The sequence below is a fragment of the Epinephelus moara genome, chromosome 23 (genome assembly GCF_006386435.1).
Source record: "Epinephelus moara isolate mb chromosome 23, YSFRI_EMoa_1.0, whole genome shotgun sequence".
Classification (NCBI taxonomy): domain Eukaryota; kingdom Metazoa; phylum Chordata; class Actinopteri; order Perciformes; family Serranidae; genus Epinephelus; species Epinephelus moara.
Genome location: NC_065528.1, coordinates 7,858,667 through 7,880,146, shown reverse-complemented (window position 1 = coordinate 7,880,146; position 21,480 = coordinate 7,858,667). Strand labels below are relative to the sequence as shown.

Genomic DNA, 21,480 nt, shown 5'->3' with positions numbered 1-21,480 from the left:
GGGTACTGAATATTTCTGGATGGAATAGAGATGGTCCAAAGACACCCTTGGTTTATGTGTGAATGCACCATATCCAGGTCTCATCAGTCAGTTGAAGACAGCAGCCTAGTTAAAGTCAAAAGGAAAAAAAAAGACATCAAAAGTGGCCAAATCATGATAAAAAATTCATGGCAAACACACAATAAAAATGTTATTTCAATATGTCTAAGTTATTATTAAGTTGATTATTACATACATCAATGTTTACATCAGTATTGGTTTGACTTTTATTTTATTTCATTGCACCGTAGAGTTGGTTCAACAGTTTCCTGGTTTGCAGATCATTCTGTCACGTCTGTCATGATGGAGCTGACCCCTGACATATGGAGAATTGTGAGTGTTTACTGCCCCCTAGTGGTCAATGCGAGGAACTACGCGCACACGTCAAGTTAGACACGATTACCTCGCAACACTGTTGTCAATCCTTTCGAAATAAATTAATGAGAAACGCTAGAATAGATTCTAATAAATAAACCTTTAACTAAGCAATCTGAAATAAAGCCAGAGACTACAATTACACATTTAAATGGGCATATTTAGTAGTTAATTATTATTATGTATCAAAGGAATTTTTAGTCTCAGTTATGTTTTCTATTCAAGTTTTTATTCTATTTTATTTGTGTAGGTCCACACTATGTGAACACACAAGTCATCATGTCAATTGCCAGTTTCATCATCATCAAGCCAGACATGATAACATGATCCTTCAACCTCAAGAAAAATCTTGAGTGTTATAGTATATTTTTTTGTTTGTTTGTTTGTTTGTTTTTGTTTTTATCAGTAGTAATTCTTAATATTCTCACTTATAAACTTAACACTACAAAAGACTCTAAAATACTTTTCAGTGTGTTATTTATGAGGGGGGAGGTGGTGGTGCAAAAAGGGGAAGGCATGTCAAATATTTTTTTAAGCTCTGAGTAGGAACTTGTGTTTTTTTATTTTGGCTCATGGGAGGGGCATACAAATTTGAATGATTGTATTTTGTATTCATTTTGCCACCATATTTGAAAGAAAACTAGGCTTCCAAATTACATGTTTTCTTTAAAAAATCTGCAAAATTGCATCGTTTGTCACAAAACAGAAATTGTCCTTTGACACATGATGTGCGACGAACTCTTCCATCAGAAAAATAAATAAATAACGAAATATGAGCTTAAAATAGTGACATTTCACCAAAATCACTTTCCTCTATGTCTCTTTTAAAATTTGGCAAAAAAATAAACTATTTGCACAAACTACTCAGCATGCACGACAAGAGTAAAAAACAAGCCTGTTTTCAAATCCAGGATTTTGTCTTCAACTTTTATCTTTTAATTATCAAAATAACTTATTTATGGTGGAGGGAGGGTCATGCATTTTCCGCCAGTCACTCAGGGAGGAAAAATGTTTATAGCTTTGGGGAAAGTCAAAATTTAAAAAAATGAATGAATGAATAAAAAACAAATAAAAAAGGAAGTCACACCTCAGCCACTCTCCTCGCCTGGTAACTAAAGAACAGTCATGATCACTGTACATCATCACAGCCCTCGAATATCTGCCGTGTTGCAGTTCCTCACTGTGACCACTGGAGGGCAGTGAACACTCGTATTTAAATGGTACAAAGGTGCTATTTGTTTGAAATCAGATAAACTTCTTCCATATATTTTTAATTCTTTCTTTTACATAATTTCTGAAGATCAAGTGACAACCAGAACATTAAAATATGGCTGTATGTATGTCTGCCTACCTCCTATAAGACTGTTTGCAGCGGTTTATTTTGAAAGGAAAAACCGGAAGTGTTGTTCTCGTTACCCGGCAGACTTGACAACCTCCCTGAGAGGCGCAGCGTTTCCTTCATCCAGAGTTTGCCGACAAACTTAAAAACATTTTTCGCTCTGGTCTGAGGTCTCTTTATGTAGCATAAATGCCGAAACTTCCGCCCAAAGCTCCGGGTTTCGTCGCCGTCTTCGTCTGCGTTCATTGGTGAGTCATGAAAACAGCTTTAAAGTTTTTTGCGTTACAAATGTGTCGCGTCTCCTTCCGATTATTACGGCAGCTGCACCGTTACATTCACCGCACACTAACCCAGTTCCGCTATGGTCACGTTTAACATTTATATACACTCCTCAGAGTTGATACATCCATTATTAATAACTGATACAGACCTAATATTGATTATGACACAGTTGTCACCACAGCAGTCTGTGTGACTGTGTGCAGTTATAGTAGCATCCATGCTGTGTCGAGGTTTGCTTCCTGCTTTTCAAAACTTCCTCTGCTGGTGTAAAAGAAGCAGAAGGGAAACTCCGTTTGGTCCTGTGACTGAGGATATTTCAGTCAACTGTTAGATCATCACTTTGTTTTTGAAAAATACATGAATAAAGCTGTCATCACGGCACACTGCTTTTAGTAGTATTCCTAAATTGTGTAATGCAAATGATATGTTTTCTCATGTTTTATTCCTTTAACATTAGCTTTGTTGGATTGTCATGGTTATTTTAGACCATAAACAAAGGTCCACAACTTTACATATGTGACAGTGCACAAAACAACTCACATATAACACTTAACAAAATTACAGGACTTGACTAAAACACTGACGCAGACAAACAAGCAAGCTCCTGGTAGTGCAATAATTAAGATATATGCTGTTTCATGATTTAATATGGTATGTATCACCAATTTGGGGCTGAATTTTGCTCTAATTACCTGATGATTAGACTAAGTATTTACACAATACTATACACTAACATTTGTAAGTTTCCATACACACATTATATGAGCATTAAAAGGAATAGATCCCAGGAAGAACAATATTCTTACCATGCATGAAGTTCATTACAGTGTATGAATCATATTGTATAGGTCAACTCTTCCCATAGTCTTATTTTGAAAACATGAAAATATAATTAGCGTACTGACAATTAGTAAATGCAGTTTGGAGTAGAAACAATTAGTGGTTTTTTTCAACTAGGACACAAAATGGGCAAGTATTTTTTAAGTGATTTATTATGTAAGATGTTCAAGCAAAAATGTCAATCACTTTCTGGTTGTAGCGTCTTGCAGTGTGAAGAGTGGCTGTTTTTTTTTGGACTGTTGGACTGTTGATTGGACTGGGAAACTATGATATATTTTTTTTATTGATTTCTGGAATTTCATAAACAAAACGATTGAAAGATTGATAGAAAAAATAATTTGTTGAAATTAGTCCTTACTTGGGGCCTCTCTGCAGTTCTTCTGGAAGAAACAGGAGAGTTTTGTAGTTGTTCATTTTTAACAGTCACTGCCTTTATATCCGGTTACAGGAGCAAGACTTTCAAAAAGCAGTTGGAATGAATAGAGTTCATTGATGATAGCCCAGGGGTCAGAGGTCATAGATCAGTGTTTCCTGATAGATAAATGTGCTGGAGCCTATCCCAGCTGACATGGTTGACAGTCAGGGTACTCCCTGGTCACCAGACTATCACAGGGCTGACACATAGAGACAGACAACCATTCACACTCACATTCACACCTAGGGCCAATTTAGAGTCACCAATTAACCTGCATGTCTTTGGACTGTGGGAGGAAGCCCGAGTACCCAGAGAAAACCCACGCTGACACCTGGAGAAAAATGCAAACTCCTCATATATCATTATATCTTAATGTACTTGTCGGTGAATTATTTTAATTATAGGCACTCGAGGATGAGATGTGTACATGATCACAGCGGAGTATTCTATCTGTCCCCCTCCAGCTAGGCAATGGATGGGCAGCAGATCCAGGTGAGCGACGAAGAGCCCAAAGTCCTGCGAGAAGAGACCCGGAGAAGGAGAAGAAAGAAAGCCATCACCTCGTCCTCCTGCACCTCCATGGATCAGATCACTGTTGAGTTCGTCCTGCCCACTGCGACGCGTGGTGGGAACAGCCCCGACACTCTGCTGCTGGAGGTCGCTGGAAACTGGACGGTGGAACAGGTAATGTACTGATGATTCATTATGGATGTTAAAATATTGCTTATAGTGTCTTTACGCAAACAATATATTCTGTTGTCTCGCAGGTGAAAGCTCAGGTGTGGCTGAAGGCGGTGACTCTGAACCTCTGTCCTGACTTCTACCAGCGGTATTCTCCTGATCACTGCATCCTGCTCTATCAGAAGAAAGGCAACATATGCGAAATCTACGACAAGCACCAAGTCTTCCAGACGCTGGACTGCATCCGTTACTGGAGAGGTACACCAACCAGCAACAGAACATGTAGTCAGTAACTAAATCATTCTGTTGTGATGATGTCAAACACATCTGTTGTGTTTTTTTAAAAAGCCCTGAAGAAAGACGTGGGGCGGATCCAGTTGGCTCCCCGTCCGCAGCCCTCAGATGAGTCCCTGCAGTACCAGCGCTACTTAAACTACCTGATCGGCTACGACGTGACAGATGTCAGCAATGTGCACGACGACGAGCTGGAGTTTACCCGCAGGAAGCTGCTGACACCAAGACGCATCGAGCTGTCTGACCGCGATGCAAAACTCTACTCCATGGACCCCTGGGTGACCCGCAAGCCGCTGCCTGACCATCTCCTCAGCAAGGTGTGTGTGTGTTGAGCTCACCAATAAACAGTTTGTTTAGTGTTTTGAGTTGCACTCTTTTTACATTTTCTGGTTCATTTGTACCTCCTCCAGGTCAGTAACGGTCACATCCTGGTGGTGATCCACATCAGCACAGCCAGCCAGACCATCAAGGTCTCCATCGATGACACGCCAGCACAGGTAGACAAATGTAGCGACGACCGCCATTCATGTTTACATCTGTTACTGTAACACTTCCTGACAGTTTTCCATCTTGTTTAGGTGTTGGTGAGCTTTTTTGCCAAGACGGCAAACAAGAGAGTTTTGCTGGGGATTCCTGACAACATGTGTGAGGCAGACTTTGTGCTACGTGTGTGTGGGAGGTATGTCAGAGGCTAAAACACACGATAACTACTCACGCATGGAGCCAGTGTAATTCATTTCATGTTTTACAATGTACTGTCTGTTCACACAGGGAGGAGTACCTGTACGGAGATAAACCGCTGCAGAACTTCAACTGGATCCGTCAGTGTCTGAAGAACGGGGAGGAAATCCACCTGGTTCTGGAGAGGCCACCTGATACAGAGCTGGATCTGGTTCAGAAGGAGGACTGGGCACAAGTGGATGACTGCACTGGAGTCGCAGGTAACCAGTTGAATTAAGTGTCCAGTCCACATCTGGCACACCCCAAGAGCTTCTTTAAGAGGTAATAATTATCCTCCCAACTTTCCTTTGTCAGGTACCCATGAGCAGCTGACCATCGATGAGAAGGACCACGAGCGAGTGTTCACCATCTCTATGTGGGACTGTAACAGGAAGTTCAGAGTGAAGGTGCTGGGTATTGACATCCCATCCCTCCCCAAAATCCCGGAGTTTATTGTCTTCATTGAAGCCAGCATTTTCCACGGCCAGCAGCTTTTAGCCCAGGTAATCCAAAGCACACAGAAGGAAAACATCTGATGATGGTGGCTGTGATCTACTTTGATTTTTAGGGCAGCTGAAGTCATCTCTGCTCCTTCTTGGGTCATTACTCCCAGCAACATTTAAAACTGATTGTTGTCAAAACAATGCTGAAGATGACCATTCTTTATATTATAGGCACATTATTGATGAATGATTATAGTCAGTGATCTTGACTTTCCTTTGATGCGTCACAATAAAGGCTTTTTTATGCTTTTAATGTGAAGTAGCAACAGTTTGAGATGTTTGGTTTGCATGTAGCTATTAATTAACACAGCTTTAATGTGGGTGTAGTGAGATAAAATAAAACAGTAATGTTATATTACATGTTACTGTATAAATCCATTGAAGGGATTTTGCTGCAGAAGTGGCAACACTAACTTGGTTTCTTTTTATGAAAGGCTTAAGGATTATAACTTTAACCTAGATTGAGCAAATCAGAACTGAGAGCCACAACAGTGAAATGTTGCTTTCATAAGCAACAATTTCAGGAAGCACTTTTGGCACAGTAGGTTTAGGACAGCAGTGACGGCAGAGTTAAACCCAAGTGGCATCATCCGAGGCAAAAAAAAAATGAAGCCAACGCAGAAGTGCAAAAAACTTCTGGAGAAGTGCTCCGGAGTGAGTCAGTCCTCATAGACCCCCATGTTAAAATGCTCAGTTTTACAGCAGAAATAAACATGTTTAAAGGCTGCTACAAAAAGCACTTTTGGTTTCTGTAGCTAATTTACCCCTTCATGAAACTGTACAGGGGTGACTGGTTGTATAACTCACCTATTTAAATGTTATTAAGGCGTGAATTTATGCATAATTAAGCTTTGAGTGACAGCTTGGTGCTGTCCATTGGCAAGCTACTACCACGGCAACAACGTTGATCAGGTATCGTAACAATTGTGTAACCCCAGACTCACACAGTATAGGTGTAGCTGTAGCAGTCCCTTTTATCAGTGTGTTTTCAGGTCATGAAGGTAAATTGTAACATTTTGGTCGCCCGAAAAAAAGTCTTGTTCAGTGTTTGGTTGTACTGTAAGACCTTTCAAGAAGTCGAACATTCAGCTTTTCCATGAAGTACATTTTTTTTTAATAGTTTAAGTTTGTTTTTTGCTAGCAAAAATTAGCACTAGAATTAGCATCATCACAGCTTACCATAGATTGTAATGCACCATGCTAACCAAGCTAGCACCTAACATTTGGAGTATCTCCACCCTCTCGTCCAAAAATGGTCACTTCTGGCTCCAAAAATTCTAGATGGCGACATAGTGAACTCAAGGCTTCAAAACGTCCATTGTTATGTACTGTACAGTCTATGGTTTAACCCTGCCTTTACTCTCTCAGGAGAGGACGTCCTCTAAAACCTTCAATGAAGAAGTGCTGTGGAACTGCTGGTTGGAGTTTAACATTAAGATCAAGGACCTGCCTAAAGGAGCACGACTCAACCTCCAGGTGAACATTTAATTCAAAGGACAGATGTAGTGGAGATGAATTAAAGAACTCTGAATTCTTGGTCTTTGTACTCTGTAACTAGCTGTTACTGCTCTGCCCTTTTAACCTCTCAGGTGAGCTGCGGGAAGCAGCCCTTGACACCAAACTCCAAGGGAGCCTCAGCCTACCAGGATAGTACAGCAGGGACAGGCAGCCATGATGGTGAGGTCTACTAACATCTAAGTGCCAACTGTATCTTGCTGACAATGGTTAGAGCAAGGCTGTATCCATTCGTCTGTCCATCTTTCAGGTAAAACCAAGAGCCGACTTCTGTACTACGTCAACTTGCTGCTGATCGACCACCGCTCTCTGCTGCGCCAGGGTGAGTTCATCCTCCACATGTGGAAAATGCCAGAGAAGAGCGAAGAGAGCAGCAGCAGCATAAACGCAGACAAGCTCACCTCAGCCACCAACCCAGACAAGGCCTCTGCCATGGCCATCGCCATCCTACTGGACAAGTACTGCTACCCTGTGGTGCTGCCCAAGAGTCGAGATGTGGGCCGGGACGTCGGGGCCGGAAGTGAGGAGGCAGAGGGAGGAGAAAGAGGTCAGAGAGAGATGCCGAATCACCTGAAGAAACAGTTTGCAGCTATCGTGGCCACCGACCCCCTGCATCCTCTCAGTCCTGAGGACAAAGAGCTGCTGTGGCACTTCAGACATGAGTGTATGCGTGACCCCAGGTACTTATTTTATTTTATTCTAAAGAAAACGCACTACAAAGTGTTGTATCATCATTGCTTTTACTGTTCCTGGATATTCACTTTAGCCTCTTCCTGTACTCAGGGCTTACCCAAAGCTTCTGGGTTCAGTCAGGTGGGGGAAACAGGAAGATGTTTTGGCAATTCACCGTCTACTGGAGCGCAGCAGCGCATGGGACAGCAGGTAAGAGCGCCTTCACACTGCAGCTATACGTCTTGAGGAGGTTCAGCGTCCCTTCACCTGTCGACATGTTGTTCCCGTTCAGTGGTCTGGATGTTGGTCTGGCCATGCAGCTGCTCGACTGTCACTACTCAGACGCTCAGGTTCGCTCTATGGCTGTCAGGAAGCTGGAGACTTTGGGAGATGATGATGTGCTCAGATACCTTCTGCAGCTCGTACAAGTGAGTATGTTCTATTCTTTCTTTTTAAGGCTGATGAAGCACCTCTTCCAGTAACTCTGCTGTTCCACCTCATTCACAGTTACACTATTTCACAAGCTTGCGGGGAGAGGCAGCTCAGCAGATACATGCTGCGTGTTTGTCTTCTGATGTGTTTCCATAGTTGACTCTGTGGTTAACTTTGCATGAGCAGTATGAATTTTGAGCAGAGGCCAACAAAGGGCCATTTGGTCTGATAGGAAAATGACTCCTACCTTCACAGTATACTGTTGTCTCTGTGTCCTTTGAGCTTTAGCTATATGTGAAGGGTGTCCTTCTAAAATATGTTCCAAGCTATACATGTAGAGAAATACTACTGCCTAATATTCAGGGTATTATAGATTGTTCCTGAAAGAGTGACAACTTGCTTTGCAAAGGAGTTACACTGTCATTTGAATATGTCTCCTGGAGGCATTCTGTTTTCGTGTTGTCTGTTACTCAAGAACGCCCTGAGGGAATTTCTTCAACAAACGTTAAACTGATTAGATTTTGGTGATCAAAGGTCACTGTGACCTTGCATCTGTCTCATTTTCATGAATGCAATATGTCAACAACACCTTGAGGAAATTTCCTGAAATTTGGCACAAACATCCACTTGGACTCACGCTCCTTTGTCACTTTTTGACCCGCCTGCCTAAACCTGTAATTTTTTTTTTTTTTTTTTTTTGGCAAGCTTACCCAAACACACATATTGAAGCAGGCAAGACTAGCCTTCAGTAGATGCACCCCAAACATTTCAGAGCAGAATATACTGCTTATTTTTCAAAATTTTGAAACCGGATTTTATTTGTTGGAGGTTTTTCAAGCATTAACATTTGGCTGGATTTTTAATAACACATATTTCCATTGTATGACAGAACATATTTAACATTTAACATATATATTCTTTAAGTCTGGGTAAAATCAGATATTATTTTAAGATAATATTGCAGTCATTTTATTCAAAAAGCACAGAGCCCTCAAAGTCCCTGTAGGTGATATTTTTTGTTTTGGCTGCACAAGTTAATCATCCTTTGGGAACAAGTTGATTATCTTGTATGCACAAGTTAGCCTATTATCTGGTTGGCACAACAAAAAATCACCTTTCAGCACTTTGGGGGCTCTGTAGTACAGTAAGTGATGGATTAATCAGTGATAAAAAAAAAAATAGTAGTTGCTTCCCTTGTCCTCGATATAGAAGCACTTCATTCAAGACATTGTTCTACTGCAGAAGCCTGAATTGCAGTAAAATGTTTGTAATTCTCAGGTCACATGATCATACCATTAAATATAGTTTACAGTTTATCTGCACTGCTGCTCGTCTTCATCACTCCTTTTTCTGCCGTCTGTCTGTCTGGCTACACCTCTGACCTGTTGAACCGCTTTCTGCTTCCTTCACTTAACATTTGAATTGCAGTCCTGTGTGAGCACAATGAGCTCTGTATTTTCCCTGCACTTCCTGCACCACTGTTTGCCTCATCACTCTGTAACCTCTGAACTCAGTCTGTTAAAGATACCCTGTGAACATTTTTTTGTTTGTTTTGTAAATTTTGTGTGTCCCTGTTCTCTTGAAACATTTCTATGCACTTCCTACCTCACCCACATTTTTAAAAAATTGTTCCACAACATATTGTATGTGGCTTTGTTTACATCAGCTTGATCTCCTTGTCGTCTGTTCTGTTGGCAAACACATTGTCCTTTAAATCACAATTTACAAAATAACTTAATCTCCAGTAAATCCAGTTTATTTACATATTTCCGCTATAAAGCATGGAGTGTATTCCGGGGGGTTGAATGGGTTTCATGTGACAGCATTTTTGTGTGTGTGTGTGTCCTGCAGGCAGTCAAGTTTGAGCCCTACCATGACAGTGCCCTGGTCAGGTTCCTGTTGAAGAGAGCTCTGAGGGTAATCAGGACTAACAACTGTATCTGTTTCTTACACTGTCTTACAATGTTTCCATTCCACCTGATGCTAGCTGCAGATGGTCATTATGATTGACATTTACAGTTAAGTTTTTCCCCTTTTTTTTCTTTTCTCTCCACAGAGTAAGCGCATCGGCCATTTTCTCTTCTGGTTCCTGCGGAGTGAGATTGCCCAGTCGATGCATTACCAGCAGAGATATGCTGTCCTGCTGGAGGCCTACCTCAGAGGCTGTGGTGAAGACATGCTGCAGGACTTTAGGAAACAGGTGAGACATAAGTCATGTCTTGTACACGACTCCTTGAACAAAATGGTGTGTGTAGTTTCGGCTTGGATGATATCAAGGTACTACAGTATACTGAGGTATTTAGAAATCCCAAAGGTATGATTTTCAGAACTGTCAAGAGTACAGATGCTACTCTTTTTATTAAACTGATACGGAGATGCTGTGTTAAGGTGATGTATTGCAGTGCACAGCACGCGCCACCAGAGGTCAGTCTCTACTGGTGGAACAGGCAGCTGAGCTGAGAAAGATGGCACCTGTGAGTGGCAGGGATAACGACTTGTCTATGTAGGCTAATTGCATTTTGGAAACACAGCACTGTAAACAATGACATACAAGCTACAGTGATTTCTATTACTAGTAGCTCAGCCTTTATGTTTTTTTTTCTTACATAAGCGACATCATATACTGTATACCCCCGAAAAAATAGATGCCGCCCAAGCCTAATGTAGATTTGAACTAAAACACAGTTCAGATTTACAGTCTGTCAGCTCTGTCAGTAACTGACATGATGAACTGATGCTCTCCAGGTGGAGATGACGGAGGCTCTGCAGAAAGTGACCCGTGAGATGAAGGCCATGTCTGCCGAGAAGTACGATATTACTGCACAAGGTGAGGAGGAGAAATGAAACTTTGAAGCCATCCTGCTGCTCTGTGGTAAACCACTGATACTAATCTGCTATATTCAGTTCCCGTAGCTTATCTGTGAGTTTTGAAATTAAGGCAAAAATTATTTTATAATAAGCACAATATCTACATTCTATGGAGCAATTTCCTCTCCATAGTGCACGAGTTCCTGCCTTAAATGTAGGTGTTAAGGACTAGAGGATTCAAATAAAACATATCTCCGTGTACTGAAGCTAAAGCTGCATGTGTATGTGTGTTTTGTGCACTTGACAGTGGTGTTTCAGTTGCGTCAGAAGCTGGAGGCACTGCAGTCATCTGGTCTGCCGGAGAGTTTCAGAGTCCCTTACGATCCTGGACTAAGAGCTGGAGCCCTGATGGTGAGGGAACACAAACACACACACACACACACTGGCAGTTAATCTGCCTTCACATGGAATCAAGCAGACAGCAAAGCAGGTACCATTTTAGTTGACGATAGCAGGACAGTTAAATTAGGTGAGGCCAGCACACAAGAAGAAAATGCAGGTGATCTGGTCAGTTATTGGACATTACTGGAATAATCACATGAAATTAGGAACATAAAATAATTTCATTAAATGTATTTTATTCCTTTCTTTGTAAACAGTGCAGTTTCACCATTGCAACATATCGTCATGCATGTTTCATTTTACCATCTTGCCGTTCCGAGTGTTAGTCTTTCGTGTGCCATCTGGAAATTATTGTCTATCGTCTGTCTGCTGTTGCCTGATTCTATGTGAATGCGGCATTAGGGCTGCAGGATATGAGTAAAATATACAATAACATGTACTCAGTTCTGCCTTTCCGCTGCTTTCAGTTTCCGGCTGCTAAAATACAACAAATTGCCTGTTGAATTACTAATGATTGTTACATTTTAAAGTGTAGTTTTCTAATGATACTCTTTCACCTAACTCAAAAAATCCCTGAGTGCAGTATCACAGTCTTGCATGATGTGTTTCCCTAGCAAGTTGACATCGCAATGACAGTAAAAACTATATATTGTGCAGCCCTATAGCAGTGGAGAAAACTATACACACTCATACCCAGGTGTCTGCAAGTAGAAAGCCAATAATAACTTAAACGTGAAACCAGTTTCACGAGTGAAATAAACAATAATTGAAAGTGGACATATGAATAACTATATCACTGAATTTCAAGACAAATACTGTTCATGCACGTTCAGATCGAGCAGTGTAAAGTGATGGCATCTAAGAAGAAGCCCCTGTGGCTGCAGTTTAAAAGGGCCGACCCCAGCACTCTCTCCAAAGACCCCATCGGCATCATCTTCAAAGACGGCGATGACCTCAGACAGGATATGCTCATCCTGCAGGTGAGCCGCAGCACAGTCTCTAACACAGAAGTTAGAAGATTATTGCAGACAGACTCTTGAAAAGACTCATTTACCTCTTGTGTTCAGATTCTGCTGATCATGGAGTCGATCTGGGAGACTGAATCACTGGATCTCTGTCTGTTACCGTACGGCTGCATCTCCACTGGAAACAGAATAGGTCAGTTATTCAACTGGACTGGAAACTGGATGGAAAACAAATATTACAGTCATTCTGTGAGATTTACCCCTCCTATGTCTTTATTGTTTTATCATTGTAGGTATGATAGAGATTGTGAAGGATGCCACCACCATAGCTAACATCCAGCAGAGTGTTGTGGGAAGCACTGGAGCTTTTAAAGATGAAATCCTTTATCAGTGGCTGCGGGACAAGTGTGTCAGTGAGGACAAGGTACACATCACAACCAGCTGTCATGAGATTCAGCACAACAGATAACATAAAAATAATCATTTGGTTAATTATATGGACTGTGGAACAGAAACATCCCTCCATCCTTCCATTCATCCATACATCTATCTACTCACAAAACATTCAGTCTCCAGCTGCACCAGCTTCTTTGTCAGATGTTAAAGGAAGTGGCAGTGCGACAGACAGGAAGGAAGCACCCCTCAGGGGTCTTCCTGTCATCACAGCATTCTACTTTTAGCCGTGACACCTGCACCGCCAGTGTTGCTACGGGGGTGCAGACTTGTCACCTTTAAGTGAAAACTGTCGTTTTCACTCCGAAAGAGGTCATTTGTGTGATTTGTTTAGATCTCATGAGTTTTTGAAATGTAGGGTTGGTGGGTTAGGATCTGGGGTTAGGGGTTTGAGTTGTTTTGATTATACAATTTGGATGTAAGGTCATTTCCCTGTAGACCTAATGCAAGCTAGCCTACTTGTTATTCTAATTCCCATTTCTATGTATATTGTTCCTGACGTTAGCGCTCTGGGACTACTCATTTAACGTTAATAATGTTAGCATTTAGCGATTACAGCACAAGTTAAGCCAATCAGCCAAAGTGCCAACTAACTCAGCGGTTGAGGTTAACATCAGCCCCGGATGGTTGAATTGAATTCAATTCAATTCAATTTTATTTAGAAAGCCCAATATCACAAATCACAATTTGAAAAAAAAATGGTAGAAACCACAGGAATGCCTCCGTGCCAGCTATAGCTGTAGCCGTGGCCTAAAGAGGTACACATCTGCATTTCCTGGCTGCAAGGTCATTAATAAGGTAATTAAGCGGCAGTAGCTCAGTCCATAGGGACTTGGGTTGGGAACCAGAGGGTCGCCTGTTCAAGTCCCCATACCGGACCAAATATGGAGCATGGACTGGTGGCTGGAGAGGTGCCATTCACCTCCTGGGCACTGCCGAAGTGCCCTTGAACAAGGCACCGAACCCCCCAACCACTTGGGGCGCCTGACCAAGGCTGCCCCCTTACTCTGACATCTCTTCACTTTGTGCATGTGTGTGTATTTTGGACCTGTGTGTTAATGACAAAAGAGTGAAAAAATTGCCCTCAAGGGGATTAATAAAGTATATAAAAAATTTAAAAAAAAAAAAAAATATATATATATATATATATATATATATAACAGCTGAACGAGTTCTGCATTGATGCTAAAGACAGCAAAACCACCAAGACGTTCCTGTTTGTTGTTTTGATGAGCTTAATTTTAGAAAAACTCAGCAGGGGCAACTGACTGTATTAATAAATGAAGCTTTGTGTTAGCTCATGCAGGACAGGGAAGTCATACACCCCAGCTGTAATCAGCTGACAGCCAGCTGATTGGATCATTGTTTCCTATGAGTCACACACCTATCACAGCCCATTTAAATATGGCTTCCTATTCACTTATCACTGCTACACCCATGCTGCCACACACTGTTGCCGCTGCTGCTGGCAAAGCTTTACCTCCACCACCCCAGCCTCCACCTTTCTAATTCAGAGCCCTAACATCACTCTAAGGTCAAAATGGTATTTAATGTCTTGCTTGGGCTCACTCTTCTGTACCCAGGGGGTTTTCTGCATTGCACTCCCTGTTTGGTCATAGCATGCTGCTTGGGAGCACCTCAAGAGAGGAGACTGCAGCGCCAAGCACAACTGTATTTCCTTTTTGTTGCAATAAAAAGTTAAATCTATGACAAGAGTGTTCCAATCTGAACTGCAATAATAACCTTAAAACTGGGTGGACTGCTCTGTTCGGTGCCTCCTCCAGCCCTGGTGCCCTATGCACAAAGTGATGCATGTGCCCATAGCTGACAGCAGTAAATGATGGCATGGAAAATTAGCCAGAAAGGTGATTTATCATGTGACAAACAGTTTCTCTCTGTCTTTGTAGTTCCAGCAGGCTGTGGAGAGGTTCCTGTACTCCTGTGGTGGCTACTGTGTGGCTACCTACGTCCTGGGTATTGGGGATCGCCACAATGACAACATCATGATCACTGAATCTGGTAAGGACGTTTTTGGTCTGCACTTTAATCTCACTGTAGGACAAACGAATATATTTAAATATAATATATATAATATATATATAATATTTTTAAGCAAGTTCTTATGAAAATATTGATAAGTCTCAATAAATGTCATCATTTTGTTCATCCACATCTACAATTTAATTTTTTTTGCCACCCTAAATAGCTATAAATAGACTGGACTAGACTTGATCTAAATTTCAATGTTGAACAAAATTCCTGTCCAGTAGGTTTCACTTGTAGTTTTGAAATCAAATACTTCAATTAAACTGCCATGTTCTGTTTTTGAGATTTATTTAGCAGCTATTGAAACACATCCCATGCGGCCTTCAGGAAATACTGAAAGCTCCTTTGTGTTCCTGCAGGGAATCTCTTCCACATCGACTTTGGTCACATCCTGGGGAATTACAAGAGTTTCATGGGAATCAGTAAGGAGTGGGTCCCCTTTGTGCTCACACCTGACTTCCTATATGTCATGGGAACATCAGGAAAGAAAAGTAGCCCCAACTTCCAGAAATTCCAGGTGCAGTAAATGGGATTTTTTTTTTTTTTTTTTTTTTGACGTGAATACACAAAACCCTCCGCACTTCGGGGTGGAGCTCGGTTCATACATATGAACAGATCAGATGTATTGACAGATGCACAAATATCCATCAGCCATTCTTTAAACATTAAATAAGTCAGAAAGGTCAACCTATATGAGATTTATTTGCAGAAATCAGATAGTAACCAAGTTACGATAATCCCATAGCTGAGTACAGCCACTGTTGGCATGATGTCACCTCCAATGGGACAAATTGAATGTTAGATCTCCTGCATTTGTGTGTATGAACAATACAGTCTGTATGCATTACACATCTGTCATCTCCATCTCAGGACGTGTGTGTGAAGGCTTACCTTGCCCTTCGGCACCACACCAACCTGCTCATCATCCTCTTTTCCATGATGCTGATGACCGGTAAGACTTCCTTCATTGTAAAACACAAAGCCTTTTGTGTTTTGTGCCCTTTTGCAGCAGCATTATTAAAATCATGTCCTTTTCCTCCTGTGTCACACTCACACAACAGTGAGAGTTTTGGCTTGGTTTAAAATGTAATTTTAGTTTTTAGATTTACACTATTGTCATATCAAACTTGCTGACTAAGTCATTCAGTGCAACCTTTTTTGTTTTTGTCTGTCAAAACAATAAATACTGATAGATGTTCACACATTCACACTTATTTTTCGGCTGTTAACAGGAATGCCCCAGCTGACTAGTAAGGAGGATATCGAGTACATCCGCGAGGCGCTGACTGTCGGCCGCAGCGAGGACGAGGCGCAGCGTCACCTACTGGACCAGATAGAGATCTGCAGGGAAAAAGGCTGGATGGTTCAGATCAACTGGTTTGTTCATCTGGTGCTGGGGATCAAGCAGGGGGTGGAGAAACGGTCTACTTAAGACTCTGTATCACTGAGGAAAGATTAAGATTTGAAGGTTTTCCTCGTAGGATTTTTACTTAAGGCATTTCTGTTTTTCATTTGATGTAAATAAGAGTCTTAAAGGAAGGCTCCAACAGAAGACTGAAAAGTCTAGAAAGCTATAAAAATGATCACACATTTTTGTTTATAAAGATTTTTAATTTTAGACCACAGGTCATCTCAAATATGAAGACATTTTAATGAAGAAGATTAATAAGGTCAGAATTATAACTAAGAGATGGCATGTGACCATCCTGTCAATACCAGTCATTTCAACTGTGGTAAAAGGCTGAAAAAGTCTGCAAGAGAGATTATGACACTGCTTGTCTGCAGACTTGGCACCAAGATGCATAAATGCTGAATTAAATGTAATTATATTCTATGGTCAGGAGACGTAGAGCAGAAAATAATTTCCACAGGAGCGACTGTTGTCATTGCACTGCTTCAACCAAGTCAAACATTTACACCAAAATCAGTAGCATTTATAGGAGTTTTTTTTTCTCTTTTGCCTAATTGTTATGGCAGTCATTGCATAAGTCTTTCCCTTTTCACAGACATTTTAACGTGTTTCTTTGATTAAAAACAGTTTGCTATCTGCTTAACCACCCCAAACAGTTGATGATAATGAATTTGGGTAAATAAGGAACCCTTTCAAAATAAAAAACAAACTTAAGAGAGGAAACCCTTTTTACATGAGCAAGGAAATGGGTCTCTACACCCTCTATTTGTATCCTTTGACAAACCACTTCCTGTTCCTAATTGTCTCATTCAAAGCCATGTCCTGCTGAGGAAACACATTTCCTTCACATTGTCTTATTTTTTAATCTTAGTACATGTTACACTGTTTATTGGATTATCGTCCAGAGCTGTTAGATTTAATATTAAAGAGAGACTGTTAAAAAATGTTCATTATTCAAAACATTTTGTTATACTGGATATAGATAGCTTCATCAATAACTATTTAATGAGTCTGAGATTGATAATAATGTAATACTGATGAAGCTTGAGAGTTTTATTATTTATATCATTAACAATCTTTTTATTTGCACTGATTGTTAAGGAATACTGCACTAAGATGTCCTGGTGCTCCTGAAATTTAAATTCCAAAACATATATTAAAGGTCAAATTTAATGAAATTAATATATAACTACTGTAAAAGACTGTTAAAGGCTGTACGTCCTGGCCTGCTGGTGACATTCAGCACATGCTGGTCAGTGCTGGAGTCACTTATTGAATAGTGGAACATGTAAATTATTTCTTTGTCTACTGCCAAATGATTTGGAACATTTCAATTACGTCATAAATTTTAAAACCTGTATGCGAGGTCATAGTTTCCAGCAAAGTAAAATCCCATACAAGCCAAATTTGATAGAATGCAACAAGTTCATAATGAACACATCTCTCAATAAGGTTTTGTTGAAATGAATCCTGACAAACGTATGAGATGGCAGCTGGAGACTGAAGCAGGTTAAAGCTGGGATAGGCAGTTTTATTTTGGCTTCATAGGGCAGAAATCCCATAATAACCTTTAAACATGTTGTAATTCAAGTTGACTGAGGGAAAACGTCTGCACGTCCTCTTGGCTCTGTTTTCAGGCTTTAGAAAATCTAGCCCATAATGGGAGACTGTGGCCAATGGCAGGTCATTTCAGAGCGAGAGCATTCCTATTGGCTGTTCCACAAATGTAGATTTGTTTACACTTCCCTTCAGATGGTGAAAGCCTGATTCAGTGACAGAGAGCCAACAGCTGCCAACTTTGCAAAGCAACCCCCTAAAAAGGAAGATGGACTTATTAAAAGAGAGTCTAAAAGAGAGTCTGACAATAAACGCATAAAAAATATGTCAATATTGGCAAAGCGTTTCAGAGAGAGAGGATATGTTGCTAATAGTTTAGCCTTCTGCTAACCAAAGCTAAAGGCTCGCGGCTGCAGCTTTAAGTTCACGTTTATGTAGCTTAGGATAGCTAGAGCCTCAAATCACAGTCTGTCCACCGCCTCACTCTCCGCCGCTACAGTCCATCTCGTCGGAGGGAGAGCAGGCAGCAGCACCAATGATGGACCTACATTCAGTGATGCAAGCAACTTTACTACCCAGTGCAAACCTCAGCTCTAGGGGATCGGACAATCCTGACTCCCCATTGGATCAGCTAACAGGTTAGACCTGGTGTTGCCGTTGGCCGCCAGCTCCAGCTGTGACACTCTGAGCTGGAGGGTTGCACTGGCAGAATTCAAGCCGCTACAGCCATAGACCAAAGGTCCATCTCTCGAGCCACTGCCTTCTCTCCTTCCGGAGAAGCAGTCCATAGCAGCAAGGAGTGAGGTGGAGGGACTGTGATGTGGCAAGCTAGCTATAATGAAACAAGATTAACAAATAAACCCGTGTATGGAAAACACTGGGTTATTGTATGAAGTGCGTACGCATGCCCTCAGTCATCTTGTAGGAGGGGCTTAGGAAAGGGAGGAAAGAGCTGCATGGGGAGGGTGCATTTTCAAATTCTGCCAGTATTTGTTGCCTTTACTTTATCAGATTTCTGCCAACCGCACCTTTGGGAGACAACATAAAACAAAAACCACAGTTAAATTCTGGAGTGTATTGATCATCACAGATTGTAGATATATAGGAAATGGATCAGATATTTTGTCACACTTTATGAGCATAAGTTATTTCCCAGTTGGAAATAAAAGCTACAGTAAGCATCAGCAGGTTGAAAATCAGTATTTTTTTAAACTTTTTTTTTGTCAGAAAAACATTTTGTATTAAAATCTTTTGTGACTGCAAGTGCTTTCAAAAATTGTTGGTTCTATAAATAAAATTTCTACATTATTGTATCAGACAATTAAAGTTCTGTACTCTGCGGTTTGTTTTTCACAAGTCAGCTACTGCTTGTTTGCATTTCATAGATGAATAATTTACATTCCCCTTTCTCATATCTTCCATCTGTACATGCTTGTCTCAAAAAGGCCTCTAGAAAGCAGGAATATTCTGATCCTGCCCCAGATCCAATTTGAAGCTCATTTAAACTGTGATTATTGACTTTAACCACAAGATGGAGCAACACCACAAGTTTCAACACTGACACCATATCGAGCATCTCATCCTCTCCTCCTTCGCCTCCTTCTTCCATAATTTACCTCTCCCAATTCCCCTCTTCCTTCCTGTCAGTTTCCAAATCACCTCTTTCCTTCTCCCTCTTTTCCAGCACTATTTTGACAGGAAGATTTGAGTGGGTGTGAGTGTACTGCATTAAGAATACATCTCTTTCATGTCACTGTCATGTGGCTGTAAACTGCTGTATATGTCTTGATGTACAGAGTGTTGAGGGTCTAAATGGATTAGATGTATAAGCCTCCTCATTCCCCACAGCTTTACGGCCACTTTCTATACTCTGCTAAATGTAAGCTTTTTAGCATGCCTATAAACTGTGTGGAGGTGTATCCATGAAGTGATGGGGCTGAATAGAGCGAACCAGAACCTTGCCTCCCTTTGTTACCTGTTTCTATTTAGCATTCTTATTGTTGCAGATGCATTTGGTGATGTTTTTATCTTCGTTGCCTCTGAGTGCCAGCTAACGTTAAAAAAAAAAAAAAATGTATCTTCAAGGAATCAGATTATCTGAAAAATGAAGAAAGGCAGCTTCTTTGTTAAACCGGCTAAGAGCCCTTCGATGAAATTACATGGCTGGATTTAAATTTGTTTCTACTGTCACATGAGCTGTGCTCTAGGATTATAAAAAGGGAAAAACCATCAACAATTATATAAAAAATGATCAAATTCACACACTGAATAAGATGTAGTCTGTAACAGAGTCATTTAAAAGAAAAAAAAAAAAAGGAAAATCTAGTGTGAACATGAATGTGTAAGATGGGATTCCAGTTCAATTATTGTTATGCAAGGGCAGTAATGCAAACTATAACAAGTGCTGACCATATTCTGTGTTTACCTCAGAAGTCAGAGGTCAGATCTGGGATCGACTGCGCTCCAGTACAACAAGCCGCAAGATAAAGATGTTTTTGACAATACCAGTTCTAACCAGGTTAGCCATTGTTAGCAATACCAGTTGATAAGAATGCAGAATGCTTTGGGGCACTATGATGGCATTAATAGTCAAACCAGTATGACATTTGGCAAGGTGTATCCTGACTCAAAGGGGAAAGTGGCAAAATAGGATTCTGAGGCTTGCTGCCATGTTATTTCAAAATATCACAAACACCACCTTGTGTTTAATATCACTGCACATAGAAAACTTCCCAAGATAATAAGCTTCAATTTGAGACCAAGTTCACCTTCCTGTCTTGAAAAATGGCACTTGCTTTGGCCTAAATCTGTCACTATACCTCAAATCAGAGAAAACAGAATTTTCAGTCACTAGCCCTCCAGAAAGTCAATTTCCCAGCAGAGTGAACCTGGTAGTGTTGACTTCCTCAACGTTTTATGTTGGAAAGGTACAGTATGAGTCCCCAGTATTTAGAAACTGCCAGATGCTAATTTCCATATGTTGGGGAATTTGCATTGTTAGGATAATTAGCACTGATTAGCATTATCACTTATATAGAAATACAAATACAAATGGAATGCATCAGTCGCTCAAGTCAAAGTCATTGCTCAGGAGAGAGATTTTGACTTTACTTTGGGAAGTCACATCTGTTTTATACTGAAATCACTGATGCTAAATATTCTTTGCTAGTTAGCATCTTTAAATACAATCATTTTCATGCAGTTCATCCCATAGACTGTAGAAACAATGGACATAGCTACTGTAATGTCACCCATTGGTTTGTGGACTTTTGAAGCCTTGAGTTTGGTGTTATGGCCATTGCCATCTTGAATGAATGAATTAATGAATGAACTTTATTTACATAGCACCTTTCATGCACAAAATGCAGCACAAAATGCTTGTAATAATGCAATAATTAATTAATAATTAATCAAGTAATAAAAACAACAACAACATATATATAAAAAAAATAAAGAATAGTAAAACAGGTAGCTGCTAGTTAAAGGCTATGTTAAAAAGATATGTTGTGAGTCGTCGTGTAAAACTGTCCACTGAGCCAGTAAGTCTAATATTTCAAGGCAGGGTGATATTTTTGGGACATAAGGCCTGTTTCCACCCCAGGAACTTTGGGGTAATTTTACGGGGCCGGGGCCGTTGGTGTGTGTCTCCACCGCAGGAACCACCCCCGAAGGACAGAGTTCCGGAGCTTTTACGGGGGCTAAACAAGTCCCTGCCTCAGGGTAGGTACTCA

At 40.8% G+C, this 21,480-nt stretch overlaps 1 protein-coding gene across 1 annotated transcript; it reads left to right on the top strand.

The window, feature by feature from the left end:
• Positions 1-1,805: 1,805 nt before the first annotated feature.
• Positions 1,806-18,061, top strand: pik3cg (phosphatidylinositol-4,5-bisphosphate 3-kinase, catalytic subunit gamma). The gene is made up of 24 exons (XM_050036192.1): positions 1,806-2,001; positions 3,755-3,974; positions 4,058-4,229; positions 4,320-4,582; positions 4,676-4,762; positions 4,844-4,944; positions 5,037-5,206; positions 5,301-5,488; positions 6,857-6,964; positions 7,078-7,165; positions 7,254-7,683; positions 7,787-7,885; positions 7,968-8,103; positions 9,959-10,024; positions 10,164-10,307; positions 10,853-10,934; positions 11,223-11,326; positions 12,151-12,297; positions 12,385-12,475; positions 12,576-12,706; positions 14,643-14,754; positions 15,141-15,298; positions 15,652-15,733; positions 16,014-18,061. The coding sequence occupies exons 2-24, from the start codon at positions 3,762-3,764 to the stop codon at positions 16,211-16,213; spliced, it is 3,372 nt and encodes a 1,123-aa protein (XP_049892149.1). The 5' UTR covers positions 1,806-2,001; positions 3,755-3,761; the 3' UTR covers positions 16,214-18,061.
• The last annotated feature ends 3,419 nt before the right edge of the window (positions 18,062-21,480 follow it).

Excerpts from the sequence above, each read along its gene's own strand:
- pik3cg (XM_050036192.1), top strand. The coding sequence starts at position 3,762 with ATGGATGGGCAGCAGATCCAGGTGAGCGACGAAGAGCCCAAAGTCCTG. Across the intron at positions 4,230-4,319 it reads CTGCATCCGTTACTGGAGAG|CCCTGAAGAAAGACGTGGGG; the intron begins GTACACCAACCA and ends TTTTTTAAAAAG. Across the intron at positions 11,327-12,150 it reads TAAGAGCTGGAGCCCTGATG|ATCGAGCAGTGTAAAGTGAT; the intron begins GTGAGGGAACAC and ends ATGCACGTTCAG.